At 37.6% G+C, this 24,368-nt stretch overlaps 1 protein-coding gene across 1 annotated transcript; it reads left to right on the top strand.

Moving 5' to 3' along the window:
- Positions 1-1,280: 1,280 nt before the first annotated feature.
- Positions 1,281-16,607, top strand: COPS8 (COP9 signalosome subunit 8). The gene is made up of 8 exons (XM_026707701.2): positions 1,281-1,520; positions 3,967-4,037; positions 5,024-5,072; positions 8,752-8,884; positions 10,110-10,217; positions 11,394-11,456; positions 14,606-14,647; positions 15,456-16,607. The coding sequence occupies exons 1-8, from the start codon at positions 1,305-1,307 to the stop codon at positions 15,533-15,535; spliced, it is 762 nt and encodes a 253-aa protein (XP_026563486.2). The 5' UTR covers positions 1,281-1,304; the 3' UTR covers positions 15,536-16,607.
- Positions 16,608-24,368: the final 7,761 nt, after the last annotated feature.

The following is a 24,368-nucleotide window of genomic DNA, read 5'->3' as shown; positions in this document are numbered from 1 at the left end:
CTCCCCTTCTTGGGAAACTGGGTGAAAACTGTCCAGCTTGGTTGGGTTAAACATTGGTCTTTTGAGGAGGGGGTATATCATTGCCTCTTTAAGATATGATGGGATCACTCCTCTTTTCAAGGAGTTAACTACCACCCTGACCCAGTCCTACATGAATGAATGAACAAATGATTTATTTATTGGCCAAGTGTGATTGTTTTGATGCATATGCTCTCAGTGTACATACAAAGAAAAGATATATCTCCTCCTGTGCAGTTTTAATAAGCTAGGAAGCACATAGACTTAATACACAAGTGGTCAAATTGAGAGGACCTTGTCCATATCATTAAGTTCAACAGGCTCAAACTCTTCCCAGATCACCTTGCAAGATGGTATGGAACCCAATGTGCCAATAAGCACTGGGACCAGCACAGTCAGTTTATGTCATGATTTGTCCATTTCAATCTTTAGATCTTGATGCTAAATATCTAATTATTTTATCCCATCTTTTAAATATGTAACTCAAAGCAGTTAGTATACCTAATACTCATGTCTCCTATTTTCCAACAACCCTGTGAGGTGGGTTGGGCTATCTCTTGGGTTGAAGAAAAGATAAGATTTTGAACTTTTTAATGTTGAAATATATCTGAATGACTGGCTTGTAGAATGAATGAGCTATTAATTAGGAAGTTCTGAGTCAAATGTAGGCCATAAACCAGCGATTAAATAGACAGTTTTCAATTTTACTTTAGCCTGAAGTACTAAATGATTAGGACTGTAGCCTGAGCAACTAAGGAGTATTGTCAACAGGTCTTTCAATCCTTAGGGCAGAATTGTGTATTAAAATCAGGCACCGGTTCTATTATTCATATAATTGAGTAATAGAACATTTTAAAATACTGATAACGGCTTTATTTTTTGCGACACCATTCTGCCCTATTTTATATTGCAATTGTATTTTGTCGTCATTATTAGCAACAGTCAATATCAGTGCAACTTCGGTCAGCCGCACGCTTCCAGAGGCAATTGACTAAAAGAACGTGGACTTTTTCGTGCATACATCTAGGAACAGCTTTGGATATTAATATTTTGCAAGAGAAAAAAATGCAAAACCACCGTCATGATAGTTGTCCGCGAAATTTTGATGAAATGCTTCAAGACCCTTTCCCATTTTCCTAATCGAGAGGAGTGGGGAGGGAGCCACTGAAACCGGAAGTTCTGTCAATGTATCACTCTACACTTCCATCTCCGCATATATCTATTTATTTTCACAAAGGCAGGTGCGACACGCCCACCGAGCGCAGAATCCGGCGAAGACGCCCCTGATGTTTATTTTCGGGGCCGGAAGTGGAAATAGGATGGGCGAGTGCTTGCCCGCCTCCAGGAAGTTTCCATTCCCCCGCTTGTTTGGGCCGTGTCCGCCAAGAGTTGTTTCGAAGCGGGCGCGAGGCGCCAAGATGCCAGTGGCGGTGATGACGGCGACGAGCGGCGCCTTCAGTTACCGAAAGCTGCTGGAGCAGTGTGAGACTCAGGAGCTGGAGGTAAAGTGGGCAGGGGTGGCAACCATGGAAACGGGGCGCGAGGGAGGGGAAGCAGCAACGCTGGGCGCGCGTTCTTCCCGCCCAGCCCTCTTGTCTCAACTTCTTCCATGCGGTCTCTCGGCTGGGAGGAGGCAGGTCTTTGGGAAGCCCAAAGATCTGAGTTGCTTGGTTGATTAGTTGATGCCTTGGCTGCACTATAGCAAACGGAAAACGCTCTGGGGCATTGAAAATGTCGAAGAGAAAAGTTCAGTTCTGTCGTTGTGATTTCACACTTGAGAGAGCCTTGGAAATTGCTAAATTTGGAGAAAGCAGTAGATTTTTTTTCAGAAGTATTGCAGAATCAGGATGCCATACAAACAACCCTTTGCATTTTATCTTTGTGTTTCTATTGATATTGTTCCAATTTCTTAATTGGTTGTTGTGAGCTGCCCAGGGTTGTTGAGAATCAAGTGGCATATACATCTTGTATAACATCTACATTAAAATTAGACCTGCCCTCGGTTAAATGCTCAGAATTTTGCAGTCTGTTTCTTCCTTCATTAAACACAGCGGGCTTTATAATACATAGGTGCAGGTAATCCTCGAGTTATAACCATTTGTTTAGAATTAAGACAAGGGACTTAAGTCTGCAAAGATGCGGTCACAGCATCCCTGCGATCATATCACCATTTGCAAATTTCTTTGCCAGCTTCCCATTAGTCAAGTCATTGGGGAAGCCTCCAGGGAAAGTTACAAGTCAATCCTGAAATCACTTCTGCCACTTTTTCTCCCAAGGAGCCCTGCTACAGAGGATGGATCCCAAGGACCTCACTCTCCATGGCAGCTCATATTCATCTTTACCACTCCCCTGCTCATCCAGGGCTCCTGCTGGTCTACCTGCACTTCCATTTGGCTGGATGGCTCACATTTCCCAACATCAACCCCTGACCCCTCATACCTGCATGGGCATGCACACACGCGTGCACACCCCTTACCTGGGACTTTTGCCCCTTCCTGCTTAATAACCCATACGCTCCTGGGGTTATAATAGCAACCAGAATTGCCTTTACTAATAGATGTGTTTATGTCATATATTACAAATGGTGATCCTGGTCCCAATTGCCATAAAATGTGGTCTACCTGTGTGAACTGCATTAAAAAGGACAACTTTAGTTATTGTAAATACTACAAATAGTAACTAGTTCAGGGCTGTTAAATTCACGGCTTGCAGGCCAGATGTGTCTTGCCCGTTTTAGCGAAGGAGGAAAAAGTTGTGATGTGCCATGTGACATTGCAAGTTTGACACCCCTGACATAGTTACTACAACCAAAATAGCTCTACAAATTTTATTTTAAATACTAGGCCAGGTCAAAACAGGTCAGCTTAATTCTGTTGGAATTTTGTTTGAAATAAGGACTCCAAACTGCTATTTGTATTATAATTGTCCACTAGTGAAAATTGTAATCTATCTCTTAATGCCTCAGTAATTTTAATCCTGCAGGTAGTCCTCGATTTACAACAGGTTTTGCGACCCAACAAGCAAATGGAGAATCCAGATTCACTTAACAGTCATGTTACTAACTTAACAAATGCAATGATTCTCTTAACTGTGGCAAGAAAAATAATAAAATGTGGCAAACTTACTTAACAAATGTTTCACTTAGCAACATAAATTTTGGGCTCAATTGTGGTAGTAACTCAAGGACTACCTATATTTTATTAGCTCCCTGAAATCTTTGCCTTTCATTAGCTGAGGCAAATAATGAATAACCACTTTCTCATAAATGTACATGCTTTACTCTCCTTTGCCAGATTGAAGTCTGTTTATTTCAACACTCCCTCAATAATGTTATTTTAATTTTCTTTATCAGTCTTTGTTAATTAGAATAATTAGACAATTATAAATGCTTGTAAAAGGCATGGGTAGGTCCTAAAGCAGGGGTGTCAAACTTGATTTCATTGAGGGCCGCATCAGTGTTGTGTTTGACCTCAGGGGGCCGGGCTGGGCATGGCCAGATGGCCAGTTTAATGTCACTCATGTCAGGGGTGTCTGGTGGCCAGCGAAAGCCCTCCCGAGCTCTGTTTTTGCTCGCAGAGACACCACAGGCCAGTCTAAGCACCCTGTAGGCCTGATCCAGCCTATGGGCCTTGAGTTTTAACACCCCTGTCCTAATGCAAATTGGTTGTTCTCCAAACTGAGTTTGAGAGTAGGATGAAGTAATGTCATGTCTGAATGAAATAAAACCTTATTTAGGATGTATTTTGACCAGAGAGTTAAGAATATTGAATATTGTTTTCTTAGTGTACAGAGGTGGAAATGGGCTGTATCGTGCACTTTGGGGAAAGCACCTGATTGCCCAGATCTTCTTTTCAGAGGGAAGGAATTGGGTTTTATCTGTGTTCTTTGTTCTCAGCTATGTACTGCTTTGTATAGGACACAATCTAATTTTATGCTGATTTTTTTAAGGCCCCTGGAGGAATAACAACATCCCCTGTTTATGCTCAACTCTTGGCTTTGTATCTTCTGCATAATGATATGTAAGTAATAGTTTTAATAATAGGTCTGGACTTGTTAGACATCTATAAGCATATTGACGCAATTCAGATGTTTTTAGAATTAGATGAATTTACATTAATTGGCAAAAAACATACTTAGCATTCCAAATCAACAAGTTGTAAAAGCAAAAGCATGTGATGTAGTGTAGGTGAAGTATGCTGTACTTTTATTGATTTTTAGTACCCCGAACCTTTGCTATTTAACATAAGTATGAATTTGAATTTGCTCATATTATTTTTAGGTATTATTGAAAACAAAATACTTGTTTTGTTTATTTGTGTCAGAAGCATCACAATTAAAATAAGCAAATTACTTCATAGATTGGAATATATTTCTGTAAGGCGAGTATCTTTCCCTTCACTTGAACAACATAACCACAAATTTACAAGTAAATAATTACTTGATTAACTCAGTTTTTTGGCAACTATTGGGAAGCTTTTTGTTGTTGTTGCTATTTTGGAGTTCTTAGATGACAGTATTACAGTGTCACATATAAGACAATACAATATAATTTGAATATGCACATCAAACCAATTCATAATAAAAATGTAATGCACAAGATAAATACGTAAACCTATGTGTTGGAGAATGGAAATATGTAGCTGAAACCCTAGGGTTAATAGAAAAACAGACATCATAAATTATGGTTGTAGAACATCTTGCCTGTTGAAGTACTGAATGCTTCATTGCTGGAGATTTTCAAGATTGATTTTTTGTCTGGGATAGTCTGAAGATTTTAACATTCGGCAGCGGGTTGGATTAGAAGACTTCCAAAATCGCTTCTCACCCTATGTTCTACGTGATAGATATAAACAAACAGTATGAAATCTGAATTCTTTAGCCTTTGAAATGTATGTGCACTGTATATTGATATATTCTCAGAAGGATGTACCCGGAAACTTCTAGTAAATAAACATTACATAGATTTTGTTTAAAAATGTCCTTATCACTGGTTTATTTTTATTAGGAATAATGCCCGTTATCTCTGGAAAAGAATCCCTTCTGCTATTAAGTCTGTAAGTATTTTTTCAATGCTATCAAAACTAAAACAGTATTGTCAGAACCATGTTCCCCCAAACTACATTTTTATTATTTAAAAATGTATGTTGAATACAAAGTTTTGCTCCTACTGATCTTAATATTTGGGAACACTATTGTTTTTGCATTTTTATTCAAATGTTTATAATGTGTTTTTAAGAATTGTAGGTCTCAGTTCAGAATTGTAGGTCTCTAGTCTGAATACTGAGCTATACTTTCTAAAAATGGAGGGGAAGATTGTTGAGAAGGTGGTGGGTCTGCAGCTGAGAAGAATTATGGAAGAAGCAAATTATCTTAACTAGTGTTTCTCAATCTTGATAAATTTAAGATGCGAGAACTTCCAGTTCCCAGAATTTTCCCAAATATACTCTGGTTCAGATCATATAAATCTTTTGCCTTTTACTAAAGATAAATAAACTTCCAGAATTTTCCCAGCAAGTGTTCAGTTCTGAAAGTTGAAATTTTACAGTTGCCAAGGTTGAGAAATACTGTTCCAGACATATTCCAGTCTGTTTTCAGGCCAGTGCTGAGACAGTTTTGGTTGCACTTGTGATAGAATTGGGATGGGAATGGTGCATCCATCTTTGTATTCTGTTGAGGTAATTCCCCGTTAGGAGACTTATTGAGAGAAGTGTTGAATAATACACACACAGCACACAGATACACTGTACAGTAAATGTAGGTTTTTACTTCCCATAAAGGTTTAAGCAAAGTTCAAGATAAGCAGTCCAAAACCATTCACAGGTAAAATCAGTCAGTTTTCAGTCTAGGGATAATCCAATAACAAAGTCCAGTATCAAAAAAAAGGGCAGTAACAGACTTACGTCAAATCCAAGAATATCAGTCAATTAGAAGGAACGGCAATATTCTCCAACAGAAGGAAAAAGAGACTTACTGAGACTTCTTCTGAGACTAAAGACTAAACAACCCAGGTTTCTGGCTCCATCTTATGGCTGTTTGAAAAACCACACCCAATTACACTTTTAGGATTCTCTTAAAGAGACAGTATTCAAATGTCTATCCTGGTTTATATCCTAACATATTCCTTCCTCTGTTTTTTGATACTGTCAACCAAGGTGGCATCTTAAGCCAATTCTGTGGGTCAGAGCTGGTTCTAATAGATGTTGGCAAACCCTCCTTTATGGGGTGCTGCAGGATTCTATTCTCTCCCTTTTCAACATCTACATCAGGGGTGTCCAACCTTTCACCTTCCCTGGGCCACATTAGAAGATGAAAATTTGGTTTGGGCCGCACATAAAATAAAATAACAGTAATGATACCTGATCATCCAAAAAAACCATAGAAAACATAGTTAACATATTAAATTTATTTGGAAATGAAGTTAGTGAGATGTTTTTATTATTTATTATTAATTATTTATTAAAAATTATTTTTTATCATGGTTTTTTTATCACAGTTTATCACGGTTTATTTTCCGGCCAAATTTTGCGGGGGGAAGAAAGCTCACCCGTCTCGCGCCTACCTCTCCTGCAAATGGCCTGTCTGGATGCGGCGGGGGCAGAAGCAGCAGCGGTGGCGGGGGCAGAAGCAGCAGCGGTGGCGGCAGAAACAGCAGCGACGGCGGGGGCAGAAGCAGCAGCAGGGGCAGAAGCGGCGGTGGTGGTGGGGGCAGTGGCGGGGGCAGAAGCAGCAGTGGCGGCGGGGGCAGAAGCAGCAGTGGCGGCGGGGGTGGGGGCAGAAGCAGCAGTGGTGGCGGGGGCAGAAGCAGCAGCGGGGGCAGAAGCGGCGGTGGTGGTGGGGGCAGCAGCGGCGGCGGGGGCAGAAGCAGCAGTGGCGGCGGGGGCAGAAGCTGCGGGGGCAGAAGCTGCGGTGGTGGCGGGGGCAGAAACAGCAGTGGCGGAGGTGGGGGCAGAAGCTGCAGCGACGGCGGTGGCAGCAGCAGGAAGTGGCGCTCTGATGGCGCCCGCCTTTTCTTTTGCTGCTTGGCGTGGTGCTCACCTCGCCCCGCCTCATGCCTGCCTCTCTTCCTCCTCCTCGCTGGCTCTGGCACGAAGGTTGGGGTGGGCACTGGGCTGCATTACGAGGCGACCTGGGCCGCATGCGGCCCACGGGTTGGACAAGCCTGATCTACATGAAACCACGGGGTGAGGTCATCTGCTGGTTTAGGGTTCAGCATACTGATGATACTCAACTATATATTTTGATTGTCGATAGGCCAAGTGCCTGGAGGCTATGTGAGTTTGAATGGGGAGCAACTGTCTCTAACTCAATACTACCAAGACGAAATGGCTGTGGATGTTTGGCATGCTAAGGTTGGGAATATTCAATCTCTGATCTTTGATGGAGTTTCATTTATTGACTCAAGGGTTTTGTGCAATCTGAGTCTTCTGGGACTCACAGTCCAGGAAGTGTCAACTATGGCCAAGAAGATCTTTGCACAGGAGCACCGGTTGTGTTCTTTCCCAGATGGGAGGATTCACCCCCTTAAGTGCACTTCCCTCCTTTGGGGTGAATCCTCTGATGAATCCTCCTTTGGGGTGGATCCTTTGGGAGAATCCTCTGGGAAGCTTGGTGCTAAGGGTTTGTAGGATGATTCCCCTTTTCTTCTGTTTGGATTGGAAGGTTTGCTTCTGCTCAAAGGGCAAAGTGGATAGATGGTTCCCTTTTTAAAACTACCAGGAGCGGGAGGAAGCTGTCCGGCCAGTCTGTATTCTTAGGAAACTGAAGGAAGGAATGAGAGTAAAGAAAACTTAAAAGGTGGGGGGGAAGTGCACAGGGGGGTTGGGCAGCTGGAGCAAGAGGAGAGCGCCCGATCGTACAAGGGACGAGACCATGACTCGGAAGCTCTGGGGCGGGAAGCAAAGCAAGGCATGGAGGGGGGTAGAGAAACGATTGCATCACCCTCCCTCTGCCACTTCCACCTACCCAACCCCAAAAGCCACACCGACTTGCAGGACCTTGACGCAGCTGCCGTCAATCAAAGTGATGCCCCTGCAGGAGAGCAGGCGATTCTTGTCGGCAGCAGGGTTTCTCTCACCGCTGTTCCTGTTGGAGATGGCGCTGGTGAGAGAGGCGCCCGCCCCGGCGAGAACCGTGGAAACTATGGCTTCCCCGCCCGAGAAGCAGCTGAAACACTGCCAGTGGAGGAGTGTGCAACACTCCAAACGCGGCAGCGCACCGGCAGAAGGAAAAGCAACAGCAGCAGAGGAAGCAACAGCGGCAGGCACGATGCAAAGTGCCCCCCCCACCACTGAAGCCGACATCCATGCCACTGCTGCCCACCCGCTGACCTGGCCTGCACCCAGCACCATACCCGGGTTTGCAGCAAAGGCGTTTGGCGGGGGTAGGGAGCTCTCCATGCTCCGCCATGATCGGCCATTAGCAGCAGCTGGTGGCGAGGCATGGCTGCCCATGGGGTGCTCTAGGCGAGGTTGCGGGGGGGAGAAATTGTCACCCCCGAAAAGACGGCCTAGCCATTTTTTCGGGGTCACAAAAAAATAAGGCCCGGCCTTATTTTCTGAGAAACATGATAATATGCCTTAAACACCGTTCTCAAATTAAAACTGAGTTTAAATCCTAGATATGGCAACAGGCCTGGAGAGGAGGTGTCAAAATATTCTGTATAACTGTAAGCATATTTGTTTTGTTTTCTTTTGCCAAATAGCTGCAGCTTTATTCTCAATTCTTTCTTTGCAGGCAAATCTTGAACTTGGTGCAATTTGGGCAGTAGGGCAGCGTATCTGGCAAAGAGATTTCCCTGGAATATATACAACAATTGATGCATATCAGTGGTCTGAATCTATTCAGCCAATTATGGAAGCACTTAAAGGTATACGTTTCTTAGTTAAAATTGTGCATATTATTAACCATAAAAGGAAATAAAAGCAATGGCCTGCACCATGCTTCCTTCCCTATTACCTTTTAAGGGCTTTGCCTTCAGGAATTAGTCAAACCAGCTAATGAAAAGAGGCTGACTGATGTAGGAAATGGATTATTGAAAGGAGAGGAAAGATGTGGGGTGGAGTGAAGAAAGAAGAATTGCATGCACAGTTTAAGAAGGAGTAATCTGCTAATAGCTAGGTTATGGTTTCAGTATATGCTTCCGGGTAGATGTATGCTGTAATACAGTTGCTTTTGTTGAGATGAGCAACATATAAGTTTAATAAAGAATTAGCAGTAATAATAGGTTTTCCTCCAATGTTGTTATATTGGTAGCCTTGAGCTGGATGATTTCCTGGGAAGATGGTTATTGTCAGGTTAAGGATTGCGGAATGAAATGTGGAAAAAGTACACCCAAAGTTGCATCAAGAACAAGTATTGTTTCTGAATTAATTTTTATTCATGTTTTCTACTCTGCTAAGAACAAACTACCTTTAACAGAGAATTTCCACTCAGGTATATATTGGTTAATGCAAGCTGAGGTTTGTGCAGAAAGTTCAACTTGTACTTTGGCAAAGTAAATGTATGCAGCATTGGATTGAACATTTGATAGATAATTTACGTTTGAGCTATACTTTACCTGTTTTCAACAAGCCAACTAAAACTTGTCTACCATGAATACCATGATATCACTTATTCTATTCAGTTTTGGAGCCATGTTTAACAGATTTTCACCTTCATTGATAAATATATCTTGACAGGCTTCCCCATTTGCAAAACCCTGATAACCAATTCCCAGGAGAAAGGTTGCCATTTTCAGCTGTGATTGCTGTCACTGCTACTTAATTTGAGATAATCTATGACATAAGAAATGTGAGGTTTGGTTAAGATTGACATGCTTTATAAATTGGAATTCAGTATTTAATTCTTTCAGTTTTTGATTATAGTTCATCAAAAGCAAACGTTGAAGTAAAATACATTTTTCATGTATTTTGATAGGATACTTTGTATATAAAGGGTCATTGCTTGTTTGTAGGAATCAGGCTTTACATCTAACCAATCATCTCCTATATAAATGTGCACATTTCCGATTCTTCTCAAGAGAAACTTATTTAAGAACAAGCTGTTTTCCTATCCTTGGTAAGCTAGCTTTGCATTAATTACCCCTCTAATAGATGCAACGAGGCGGCGAGCATTTGGACTAGTCTCTCGGGCATATCCTTCCATAAGCGCAGATGACTTTGCAGCCTTTGTTGGACTTCCTGTAGAAGAAGCAGTAAAAGGTACTGAAAATACCTGAGATGCAAATAAATGTTGCTTATACTCAACGTTGAGCTTGTAACAATATATTTAGACACTTGGTAGTTCGGACACCCAGTTCTCTAAACGCTGCTGTATATGATTTGGTGGTGGTGGTAGCTGATTTTATGCTATAACTTTCCTCCACAGTTTATGACATCTTTAATCTTGTAGCCTAGATTGAAAAATCCCTTGTCAAATAACAGTCATGTCTTCACCATAATATTATTATGCATCTTTGAAATTGAGTGTTAAGCTTTAAATCAATACAATCTTGTTTAGCAACCACGGTTGAGAACAGCTAAGCTAAGGTTTTTAAGCGAAACAGTCACTAAGTGAAACTGCTTACAATCTTTAGCTTTCATTTGCTTTACATATCTGTGAAGATCATACATGAGAAGATTGGTCAGAGTTACTTTTTCATCTCTGTTGCAAAAGTGAACAGTATCTGAGGCAATCACTAAACTATTAGAATTGTGTTACAAGACTTTCAGTTCTTACAATTGTATATTCTAAACGAATCACAGATTTTCTAAAACTATGCACATTTTTAGAATTGCTACAATTTTGCTGATTTTTTTGGAAGATTATCAATTTATTTGGCAATGTAGAAATACTGTACTTTACTGGATTGTTTCATTCCTTTGATAAAGACTAAACTGGTTTCTGTGCCTGGTATGAAATAGTTTTAAAAGCAACAGTAAGTTGTCTAAAATTTGTGCTTAGTTCACTTACTATAAGAGCCATGGTGGAGTAGTGGTTAGAATGCAGTACTGCAGGCTGCTTCTGCCTGCTGTTTGGCAGTTCAAATCTCACCAGGCTCAAGGTTGACTCAGCCTTCCATCCTTCCAAGTGGGGAAAATGAGGACCCAAATTGTTGGGGGCAATATGCTGACTCTGTAAACTTTACAGTGGGCTGTAAAGCACTATAAAGCAGTATATAAGTTTATTGCTATCGCTATGTTATTATTAAAGGATAACCGGCTGAATAAAAGGAAAATGAACATTAATAGTTCACTTTATAGGAAATGGAAATATAGCAAGGAATAAAAAAACCAAGAAATAAAAACAAATCAGGAAATTAATCCCATCGAATGTTTTCCATATTGAATCATGTGTATGAAACTAATTATAGCTAATGAACTATATTACAATTTTAGGAGTTCTTGATCAGGGATGGCAAGCAGATTTGTCAACTCGAATGGTTATGCCTAAAAAGCCAGGTAGGTGGAGCTCTAGTTCCATGAGGATTTGTGGAAGGGGGAGGGAAAGGGAAGGGAGGTGACACTTCAGGATAACTTAATATTGCTTGCCTGCCTTTGCTGCACAGAATTGAAAATGCAATTAGTATTTACATGCCAGCTTTCCTTTCAAATGTTTAAAATAGTAGGGTGATACTCGTAAGATGTCATGTCAAGAAAATGAACTAGTGATCTATTTGAATGGGTGCAGGATGTTTTAATGAAATGGATATTTTAGAATGTAAAGTTTAAATAGAAATAAACAGGAAGTGCCTCAGCTTGCTTTCTCTGTCTGCTTCTTGGCAATAAAGACTCAGTTGAGCATATTTTTCAGTGACCTTAACTGACACGCCTGAATTGAGTGAAATGTAGTTACAATTAAATGTTACAATTTTGAATACCATTTAAGTTGTCAAATTAAGTCATTTTTGCTAGTTTAAGTTTATATTCTATATTGATAATAATAAGGGCCTGTAATGTGGTTTACTTCTTTGCTGAAAATTGTCCTTTAAACTGTCTGAGATGACTGGGCTATGTCTGCTACAACAATCATTCTCATTTTGAATTGCATTTATTTCTAATAAAACCTTTTTTATTTTATTAGGAGTAAAATCCTAGTATTTTTATTGTATTACCTTCACTACCTCATTGCATATTCGGAGAGTTTATAAATAAATTTAAAAGAACTGCTCCCAGCATAGACTGGAACATACAGTAAATCCAACTTGCACATTTTCATAATTTATAAGTTTATTATTTTTGTTTTGCTTTCTGTACTTAGTTAACAGCTCAACTCACTTTTCTTTTATCCCATGGTTGTAGAGTTTGCTCCAGAGCTTTGGGGAGGAGTTAAGTGACTTTTTTACAAACAGGTTAATGAGAGACTAATATATTTTTCTTTATGAAATTTGGTGTTTGATGGGGGATTGAGTGGAGTAGTCTCCCCGCCCCACACAAATTGGATAGGATTTCTGAGGAAAATATTACAATTACTCAAGGCAAATTACCAAAAGTCTTTGATTTGATAGACAATTTAGGGTTGGTTGATATATGAAGGCAAAAGAATGGTAAGACAAGAAAGTGCACTTATTTTTTAGAATGACACAGATCCTTTTCAAGAATAGAATGATTTGGGTTTCAATATATTTGGCTACTAAAATTTCCAAGGTAGAGATAAAGACTTTTTCCAAAGTCTTTTTGCCAAAGACTTTTTCAGAGAAAATACAAAATATTTTGGATGAGATAAAAAGAAAAGATTTAAAGAAATTCACAAGATATATATGTATTTCTGAACAAATTAAGATCTTATAGCAACAATGTTAGCAATAACAGAAATGGAAATAAGATGGAGCTATATGAAAGAAAAAAAATTTGAATTTGCGAATAAACCAGGGAAATGATTGGCTTATAAACTTTAAAGAGAAAGAAAATGGTGCTAAAATTACAAGAAGGAGATACTGTGTTAATGGATAATATGGCTGTGCACAGATATTTTGTCAATATTTTAATTTGTATACAGAACATATTTCAGTGGAGAAAATAAAGATACATTTCAGAACGCAAAATGACTGAGCATTACAGAAGAATAAATTATGAATGGGCTTATAACAAGATGAATTTCAGAAGCTATTAAAAAAGTTAACTGGGAGAGATGCCTCACTAGTTGGGTTATTGAGTCTCTATTAGAGTGTTTTGAGGATTGAACATTTACAACCACTTCAAAGTACAGTTCTATTTTACAAGGAGGAAAGATGCCACGTACTTGGGAAGACTCCTGCTATATTAATACTTAAAGAGAGACAAGATTTGACTTTGCAAAAAACTACAGACCAATATCATTATTGGATAATGATTGCTTAGAACATTTTAAGTTGAAAAACTGAAAATAATTCTGAAAGAATTTATTCATGAGGAATATTTTGTCTGCTGGAGCTGTGGGTGTTCCATCATTGGAGGTTTTCAAGAATAAACTGGATAGCTATTGCCCAGGAGGGAATATGATATTTTGCCTTGACCAGGCGGGGTTGGACTAAAAGACCTCCAAGTTCCCTTTCAGCCTCATATTCTATGCTCTGTTGTGGGTTTTTACTTACAAGACAGCTAAATGACAGTGTTAAACACTCTGGAATATTTGGAACAATATAATGAAAAACAAACTGCATTAAACTTTTTAGAGGGAGAAAAGGCTTTGGATAGTTTGAGCTGGATTCTCTTGTTTAAAATTCTGGAATGCACAAATTTTGGAGAGAATTTAATAAAAATGGATGAAATTGATTTATACTTTGCAGATAGCATAAATAATTGTTAATGGAGATTTAACCAAACCAGTCTAGAAATAGAAACAAGACAATGTTGCCCTCTTTTGTTTATTTTAGTTCTTTTGTTAAAATATGAAACAAAAGAACAAGTGAAAAAATACATAGTAAAATGAGCTAAATTTTTTGGCTACAATATATAAATGGATAGTAAAATGAGCTAAATTTTTTGGCTACAATATACAAATGGATCCATGGGAAAATGTATCCATGGTTGAAAATGTTGAAAGGATTGAAATTTACATTGTCTTTTAACCTTGAAAATTATTTTGATAAAAGGATGTATCATTGCTTTTTGTCACCATAGATAAACTGGAATATTTAGAATCTTTGCTAGAATTGTGAACAACATGAAGAAACTTTCTATTATGAATGATGGACATGAAAAAAGCAATAAAAATTGGATACAAATTATTTAAAGATGAATGTATAATTGAAAAAATTTGGGATTAATTTACAGAAAATATACAGTATTTATGACTGATTGGAAATTCCTTATAGACTTGCATGAGACAGGAAAAAAACTGCACTTATGACTTGATGTGTAGAAAAATACTGGGATAATAGAAAAAAAGTGAGCTTTTTTGTAATCATAGGGTAAGAGATAATTCTGCAATCATGCTTATATTTGCTATTTCTTTTTGTCTTTTTCTGTTTTCTTTAATTCTGTATCATTTTGTGTTACTTTTATGTTCTCTTTTAAACTAAAGGAGCCTTGGGTTGTGGTGGTGGTGGGGGAGTTCTGTATTATAAATTTCCAAAACCTCTAACAATGTGTTTGTTTGATAGATGGGTTTTGCTCTTTATATATTTCAGGTCCTCAGGAGCCTACATTTAATAGGTTTCATCCACTATCAGGTATGCATATCTCAGGTTTGTCTCTGTAGCTGCTCCAGCCTCCCCCTGTTTGGAAGTCCAGAGTGCCCGTATCATCTTAGACTTACAGTAGGTCATCAAGACCTGGCTTTTCCCCCAAGCACAGGGCTAAGAATGAATCAGTTCAGTAACTCATGGAGTTGATGAGATGTTGGGGCACTGTAGGGCATGTATGATTTTTTTTTTTTAAAAAAAAGGTTTGTGAATACTGTTTACTGCCTGCTGTGAACCAGCTAGAATTATTTTGTGCATACGATAGGTGGCTGAATACGTTTTATAAATACATGTATTAATATTTTATATCCTTGCTGTCTAAAAATGTTCTAACATTGTATTTGTGTCTGTTTAATAAATTAACATGGCACAAGGTTATATATAGGAATTTGAAGTCTACTCAGTTTTTCCTTTATGCAGAAGTGGAAGGTTCTGAAGCTGAAATAATTATTTCCCTTGTGCTACAGAGCATATAGCCAGTGGGTGTTTTTCTTTTCCATAGCACTCACATTCCTATATTGGCATCTTAATATCTTGATGCTGCTCAGGATCTTGTATTATAAAAGTTATAAAATATCTAAGAGTGAGCATTAAGTTCTTAGTATTTGTAGGATTTGTTAATTACCCATTTACTGTGGCCATGAATGAAATTTTGATCTATCCAGATCATTCAGAAACAGCAGAAGGAGGCAAAGGATACACCTACAGCCTCCAGATGTACAGTTTGTTATCTTTCTGTAAGATGGAAATAATAATGTAGTTTCTGTTCTCATCATGTTTTCTGCTTTCTTTGTAGAACCTGCTCCAGTTCCACCAATTCCTAATGAACAACAATTGGCTCGATTAACTGACTACGTAGCTTTCCTTGAAAATTGAAAACTCATTCATGACATGCGATGTACTTTGAGATTCATTTGCATTTTGTTTATTCTGTTCGGTGTTGCAGTGTATGCATTACAGTGGAACATAATTTTACATTTAACTATATTGATTTTATTGGAGCAAGTCTTTCAATTTAATTACCATATTTAATTGGCTGAGTATGTAGACTTAAATAACTTGCTGTGGAAGAAGTAGTTCTTCTCCATTTATAATCTATCATAAATTGTAAGAAAAGTTAACCGCTACAATGGCTCAGTTGAAAACCAAACATTGAAAAGGACAGGGAAGACGAAAATGCAGTCAAGCAATGCTCTTAAAACTAAGTCTATCAGAAAACATTGCAGTGTCTTTGTTTGATTATATATTGCTATACATTTACAATGAGTTTCTGCTTTGACTTGTCACACATTGGAATATCTAATGGCAGATTTTGAAGGCTATTATATTTTGATATACTTTAAAAGATCTGTCCTTGAATATAAGCACACATTAAATCTGGAAGATACCAAAATATGTATTTGGTAAAATATATGCATGGCTAATAGTTCTTATACAACAGTTCTGTTGGCATTCTAGTTTGAGACTTTAAAAAGCATCAGCTGATTTCTCAAACTGATAGCTTGCTTCTGAATATTTAGATTGCCTTCTGGATGTTTCTTGTGCTCACAAGAAGCAACATCGGATTGCCGAAGCCAGTAGATGAAATTATCCTTGAACTTCAGTAGAACTTTTCTGTGTTAGAGTCTTGCTAATGTGGGAAGAAAGGGCACATTTTGCTTTGTCATTTTTATATGGTATGATCCTAGAGTTGTGGTTTTTTTTCTTGTTATCAGACACCATTATTTAATGGTCTGTTCAGAAATTGCTGGTATCTGTCCTTTGTAGTGAGACTTCTGTCAGTGCATTATTACTGTATGTTCGTAACTGTTTTGGATGTGTTTGAGTGCAAAATGGTCCTCCTTTCTGCACAGTTACTTTAAGAGTATCATTGATTTTGCTATTTATTTGAAAACCTCAGAGTAAATGGAAAGCTTAGTTTTGGTATTATTAAAATATATTTACATCATTCTGGTCTATTTTTAGTTATTTTTTTCTTCAAGACATACATTTAGGTTTAGCATTACTTTAGCGCTCAGACTATATATGAGTTTCTCTGCAAGTTTGCATGTGTCAAATCTATGTATATTAAAGAATACTTGGTGATACTTTAATGGTAAGATCCTAACCATATTAAATGTAAACTTGTTTAACTACAGTGTAAGTATGGGATGATAAAGAAATAAGTTACAGAAGATAGAGAACATTCATCCCTTGAAAACAAAAGGATTTTGGTGGTTTGAGTTAAATAGAATGTAGGAATCTGTGTTAATCACATGAAGCACAATAGGAGAAGCAAAAAAGCAGGCAAAATTGTAAATAATAAGAACTTGGATTTAACACCAATATTATACTGTTATTTTTACATAATAGCTTCAAGCAGGAAATGGTTATAAAACTATTTTTTGTTAGGTATGGGGGGGATGATCCTGTTTATCTTATATTGCTCGGTACAAGGAGGGTATATATTGCATGATTATATGATTTACAGTACTGTATAGTCTTAAGGGACTATAAAAAGGGACGCGGTGGCTCAGTGGCTAAGACACTGAGCTCGTTGATCAGAAAGGTTGGTGGTTCAGATCCCTAGCACTGCGTAATGGAGTGAGCTCCTGTTACTTGTCCCAGCTTCTGTCAACCTGGCAATTTGAAAGCATGTAAAAATGCAAATAGAAAATAGGGACCACTTTGGTGGGAAGGTAACAGTGTTCTGTGCACCTTCAGTGTTTAGTCATGCCGGCCATATGACAACAGAGACATCATTGGACAGCGCTGGATCTTCGGCTTTGTAACGGAGATGAGCACCGCTCCCTAGAGCTGGAAATGACCAGCACATATGTGCAAGGAGAACCTTTACTTTTATCTTATAGTCTTAATATGCATAGTGGATAAAAGTGATACAAATAACTTACAACCACAGTTGAGCCCAAAATTTGTGTTGATAAGCAAGACTTATTTAATGAGTTTTGCCCTATTGGCCACCTCAAAGAAGAACTCAACCGGAAAAGAAAGTGCCGGAGGAAGATAAGTGAAAGTTTCGGCTGACCGGGCTAAGTCGGAAAAGCAACAATTAAGGTACCCTGGAATTTAAATTTTACAAAAGATAACATCGCTCCCAAAGAAGAGTCGGAAGCAGTGAAAGAAAGTGAAAAGGGAAAGGTTTTTTTCTTCTTCTCTCTCCTTCCTTACATTGACAACTAAGAGATCTGAATAAGAAATCAGAAAAATCCGCTTTGGCATCAATAGGCAACTAAGCTGAAAATATAACTAAATGCCAAAGGGACAATAAAGATTTCTGGACATTAAAAACTTTTTCTTCTATAAGCAGGAAGGGAGAGGAAAAGAATAAGGGCAGGATCTGGAGGGAGGAGACTGCCTGGACTTCAAAAGAATCTAAAGTAAAATTTCAATAAGACTTTTAAAAGATACATTTTAACTGAAACTTTGCAACTAAATAGTAACCCCAGGAAGAGAAAGTGAAAAAAAAGAAAGTGTAAAAAAAATCAGCTTGTGTGTATTTGGATTGCTTGGTGACTTTTGGATTTTTGGTTATATTTTAATGACTAAAACCAATTGCGTGGTTGTTTAAATTTTTTACAATGGCATCACTTCTGGATGAATTGAAAATGGAACTTAAAAAATATAAAGAAGATGCACAAGAAGGGAGGGGCTCTTTTGGCTTCATTTTTCAATTCTTAGAAATGGAGATCTGCAACTACGAGAAACAACAAGAAAAGACTGCAAAACAAGAAGACTGGGACAAAGAAGAAGCCATCTTTAATGAACAAGTAACTATGTGGGGAAGAAATAGGAAAGAGGGGAAAGAGAGTGGAGAATTTGAGACTTGAAAAAACAACCAAAGAAAAGAAAAATAATTTGAAAAATAAACATAATGTTGGAAGGCGACAGAAAAGGGGAATGCAGAGGAGGGAGGTAGAGGTGGAGAGACGGGTGGGGTAAAGATGGGAGAGAGAGGAAGAGAGGGAGGAAGGAAAGGAAAAGTTACAGAGGTTTGGAGCAAGATATAAAGAAACAGGACCTATTTAGAGATAATGTGTGAAAATCTAACAAAAGGGATTCTGTAAAGGTACATAAGATTGTATTGTTATATTTGTAATAGAAATAACCTTAGAAAATTGGAAACAACTTATGATTAAAAAGAGGGATAAAATAGTGTAATTTAGTGAAATGTTTGTGAATAAAATAAAGGAATTAAATGAGAAAATTGAATTAGGAAGGAATGGGAACATTTTAATCAATCAATGTTTTATAAAATATAAGTGAAGAGGGGGGGAATTAACCATGGAAAGTTTATAATTGTTCCCATAGAAGGATGATATTTATTTGAAAAATAACGTGTAAAATGTTAAGATTTAAATGAATTTTAATATTAATGATAGAATTGAATTGGAATGGATTGTTGTTTTAATTATATTATACATTTATAACTTTTTCTTCTGTCAAGAATACAGTGTGTAGTTTTAGAATGTACCAAGCAGAATCCGAATGGAAGTTATGTATTATATTAAGTGTTTTTAATTTTAGGGGAAAGATATAAAGGCGTCATACTCCGATCAGTAACTACAGGAGAAATTTTGTTTAATGAGAAAAGATAATAGACAATTGAAACAGGACAGACAAAAAATATAAGTATAATGATTAGAATTGAGATGAAATAAATAAAATTAAGAAAATTAAAAGAGGGGAGAAGCTATGTAGAAAATGTAAAATAGTAATAAGATATGGAATAGAATATAAAAATGAGCATGAACCTGAATTTGTGTCTGTACGAAGAAATGTAACCCGAGATTATGCTGCTTTCAAAAAAGATGTTTTACTTGTATTTCTTTTCTTTTTGTGAAAACTCAAATAAAACTTACAAAAAAAAATCATAAAAGTGAAAAATGATCATAAGTCATAAGTCTTTCTTTTCTTTCTGTTTTGACTTTGAAAACTCATTAAATGAACAGTTGTGAGTCAAAGACTATCTGTATAGGTGGAATGGAAAGCATTATATATATGATTTCTATATAACGTCTCCCAGATAACTGTAGACATAAATTCTCTTTAACAGTTAATATAGTTTCTCTTACATCTGTCATTTATTAGACTAAGAGACTCTTTGGGGCTGTTCTTTGTAAATTACGTCTGTACTCTTCTCTAATAAAATAAGACAGTTATCTAGAGAGGAAAGGGCTATTTAATCACTGAGCTTGTAGCATAGTATGACCAATTCACTCATAAGTTACTTTTGTTCATTTCAAACCACATTATATGCAATGTTATGTTATGAAATGTCTTTATTTGAATAGTTCATGCTTACTACATAAATGTAGAATCCTTTGGCATTGTATCATGGATGCCTAAAAAACCCTGATGCAAATTCCAAACATATACTATTGGAATTAGAATGCTACATAAAACACAATTAAAATGCAGCAGGTTCCAGTGGGGAGCAAAGACTAAAGTTGAAAATTAAGGTTTGTGAGACATACCAGAGACAACAAAATATATCTTTGGATATATTAGAAATAAAAAGAAAGCCAAAGTTTAAGTCAGTGATGAAAGAGGTGGTGAAGTGACCATAGATAATGATTTTGTATCTATTCTGTGAAGGCCAATCAATTTAGCTGGGCATTGTTATAGAAGAATGAGGAAGCTGCTGTTTAGGGAAGGCAAGGATGTGATAAGACAAAACTTAAATTGTATTAAAGTCAAGTTTCTCTGACCAAAGGGATTATATTCTACAGTATTTAGTAATTAGCAGAGATTATTGCAGAACTGAAGTAATTAACAGATTATTGCAGTAATCTTTGAGTCCCAGGATATTGGGTGAGATCAGATTAATTTCCATCCACAGAAAAGGGAAGGAAGAAGACCAAGGAAATTACAAACCGGCTAGCTTGCTCTTTTTATGGGCAAAATCTTCAAATACAGACAGGCTACAGTTAACAGGAGCCAAAGTCAGTTTGTCACAAACAAATCATGCCAAACTAACTGAGTCCTCCACTGATAAAGTTACTAATTGCTTACTAGATCTATGAAATGTCATGGGCTGCCTGGAGTTCAGCACACTGATGAAGTGTCTCCTGATAGTCAAAAAGTTTGAACTTGATCCAAACCTGGTAAGTGCGACTGAAAAAGAATATGTAAAAAAAATATATGCAGGTTTGAGCAGTGGGCTGAAACAAAGAGGATGGAATTTACTAGAAATCAACTGCATTTTGTGTGTGGTACTAAGTTGTGAGCTCTATAGTTTGAAAAGACAATGAAAAAATTAAATGAGTCCAGAGAACTGCCAGAGAATAAAGTAGATTATTAAAGGCCTGGAGATTAAAACATGAACGGTTGCAGGAACTGGGTATGGCTAGTCTAGAGAAAGAAGGACTAGAGATGACAGCAGTCTTTCAGTATTGGGAGGGCTACCACAAAGAAGAGGGGGTCAACTTATTTTTCAAAGCAACAGAAGGCGAGACAAGAAACTGGATGGAAACTAATCAAGGGGAGAAGCAACCTGGAATGAAGGAGAAACTTCTTAACAGAACAGTTACCCAATGGAACAGCCTTGCCTTCAGAAGTTGTGGGTGCTTCATCACTGGAGGTTTTTTTAAAATAAGACTGGACAGCCACTCGTCTGAAATGACATAGGGTCTTCTGCTTAAGCAGGGGATTGCACTACTAGAAGATCTCCAAGATCCCTTTCATCTCGATTCTGATTAATAGCCAGTCCACCCATATTGTAAGTCATGCTTGGGTAATTTCAGATGGCAGATAAGTTGGGTGGTACATGGACATCCTCACACAATCTCTCTGACTCAGGATAGCTCTTCTAGAGATATTCTAAGCATTTTTCTCTGGATCAAGACTGAAATCCTGAGATCCACATCCAACAGAACCAAGAGGAATCGGTGGCAAATGCAAGGGACAGGTTGCTTCCTCTTGAACAAGGAATGATTGATGAAATACTGGATTACTTCATATTTCATACTTCATGGAAGAAGGTAACTGCAGCCAGCACGTCACTGGGCTAACATAATATGTAATGGAAATGCCCAATAAACATTAAGTCCAGCTTAAGTAGGTGAGAAGAAGGTGAAAATGCAGTGGGAAGCCATATCAAACATGGCACCACAATCTTGCTGTTATTTTGCCCCTCCATACTTGTGCCAAATCTTAACTGTCCCTTTAAAACAAGGGTCTTCCAACTTGACAGTTTTAAGACTTGTGGACTTAAACTTCCAGGATTCCTGAGCTAACATCACTAAAGGGGGAATTCTGAGAGTTGAAGTCCACAAGTCTTAAAGCTGTCAAGTTTGAAGGCCCCTACTTTAAAACAAGGTAACCAGCCTGTCTCCCAGGGGAAATCTGAGGCCTGATCAGTAATGGAGGCAGGAGCTCTGAAAGGCAAGATGTTGGACAGAGAATTTTAAGCAGCTTTGAAAGGCAAATGTTCCAATGAAAGAATGCAGCAAGTTACAAATTCTAGAAGAGACAATATGTCTAATTGTCTCGCTGATAAGAAACATAGCAGCACAAATAGAGTTCAAACTGCCCAAGGAGCTGCTGATACAGTTCTACAGAGGAATTATTGAGTCTATCATCTGCACCTCTATAACTGTCTGGTTTGGTTCTGCAACCCAACAGGACAGACACAGACTCCGGAGGATAATTAGGACTGCAGAAAAAACAATTACTACCAACCTGCCTTCCATTGAGGACCTGTATACTGCACGAGTCAAAAAGACGGCTGGGAAAATATTTACAGACCCCCCACATCCCGGACATAAACTGATTCAACTCCTTCCCTCAAAACGACGCTATAGAGCACTGCACACCAGAACAACTAGACACAAGAACAGTTTTTTCCCTGAACGCCATCACTCTGCTAGACAAATAATTCCCTCAACGCTGTCCAACTCTTTACAAAGTCTGCACTCTTATTACTATTAATCTTCTCATCACTCCTTATCACCCATCCTCTCCCACTTGTGACTGTACGACTGTAAATTTGTCGCTTGTATCCTTATGATTTATATTGACTGTTTCCTAGTATGATTTGATTGCTTATTGTACCCTATGACTATTAAGTGTTGTACCTTATGATTCTTGATGACTGTATCTTTTCTTTTATGTATATGAGAGCATTTGCACCAAGACAAATTCCTTGTGTGTCCAATCACACTTGGCCAATAAAAGAATTCTAATTCTAATTTAATTTAAATTCTAATAATGCATTTGTCTTATCTGATTATTCACTAGATTGCAGAGGATGACAAATGTCCAGTAAATAGAAAAGCGCTTTCAAAACATAGATGTAAATTGAGAGCCATAGTCTGAGATCATAGGCTTGACTAAATCTCTGTAACCCAGTGTGGTATAAAAGTGTGTAATCAACTGAACTGAGAGTAGTCCTTTGGAAGAAATAAAATGAGTCATCTTGAAAAGCAAATCCACTACTACCAGTACCAAAATGCTTGTGAAGCTTTTTTCCAGCTGAAAGAATATTAATAAAAACTAGAGAATCATGTCTCACCTTCTACAAGGGAATGGAGAGAGCTGGAGCTAATATGCCTTAGTCATGACACTCTTCAGTTGATGTTTAATTGTTACTATTCCTCTCCCTCCCTCCCTGAGTTAGTTCTTTCTTTCTTTCTTTCTTTCTTTCTTTCTTTCTTTCTTTCTTTCTTTCTTTCTTTCTTTCTTTCTTTCTTTCTTTCTTTCTTTCTTTCTTTCTTTCTTTCTTTCTTCTTTCTTTCTTTCTTTTTTGCTTTCATAAATGCTTAAATTAAGCTTAAATTTAAGCTTATAAGATAAGTCAGTTTATTACAGTCTTAGATATATACATTCTTTTCCAAAGTCCATAAAGTTTAATTAATGTATCAAAAATTGATAACTTACATTATCAAAAGCCTTCTGGGAATCTAAGAAAATTATTGCCATTAATTAATTTATCATAAATTGATAATTTACATTATCAAAAGCCTTCTGAGAATCTAGGAAGATTAGTGTCATTTGTTTTCCTGGATGTGTTTCAAAGTATTCTAATGTATCTACAATAATAATAATAATTATTATTATTAATAATTATTATTTCAGCTTAATGTGTTTGAAAAGCATTTATAGAATTCTTCTGGTAGCCCATATAGGCCTGGAGTTTTACCATTTTTCTGTATTTTTATCACTTCTGTTAGCTCCATATTGTTACTTTTCCATTTAATATAGTTTCAAAATTTTCTGGGACTTTGGGTAAATTGGCTTCTTCCATATATTGTATTATTTTTTTTCCATAGACTTTTTTTCCTGTATCATATAGTTTTTCATAATATTCTTTAACTATTTTTTATTGACTCATTTTAGAATTGTATGTGTCCCCAACCTTCTTTCCCTTCACCCTCCTACTATGCAAGCATCCCCTACTAACTCATTTTTAAAAATTGGCCATTCAACTTCTGTTTAAATACATCCCTTGAAAGAGAGTCTAGTCAGTGATGGGATTCAAATTTTTTTACTACTAGTTTTGTGGGTGTGGCTTGGTGAGCGTGGAAGGGGAAGGATACTGTAAAATCTCTGGTCAGAGGTGGTATTTGCCGGTTCTCCGAACTACTCAAAATTTCCGCTACCAGTTCTCCAGAACCGGTCAGAACCTGCTGAATACCACCTCTGAATCTAGTCCTATAAGTACCCATTTCTGTGTAGCTGTAGTTGTTTCGATGCTTGTAGTTTAGGCTGG

The sequence above is a fragment of the Pseudonaja textilis genome, chromosome 1 (genome assembly GCF_049901715.1).
Source record: "Pseudonaja textilis isolate UNSWEBS1 chromosome 1, rPseTex1.2, whole genome shotgun sequence".
In the NCBI taxonomy this organism is placed as follows: domain Eukaryota; kingdom Metazoa; phylum Chordata; class Lepidosauria; order Squamata; family Elapidae; genus Pseudonaja; species Pseudonaja textilis.
Note: the sequence above shows the minus strand (reverse complement) of the source record. Positions and strands in the feature narration are given on the sequence as shown.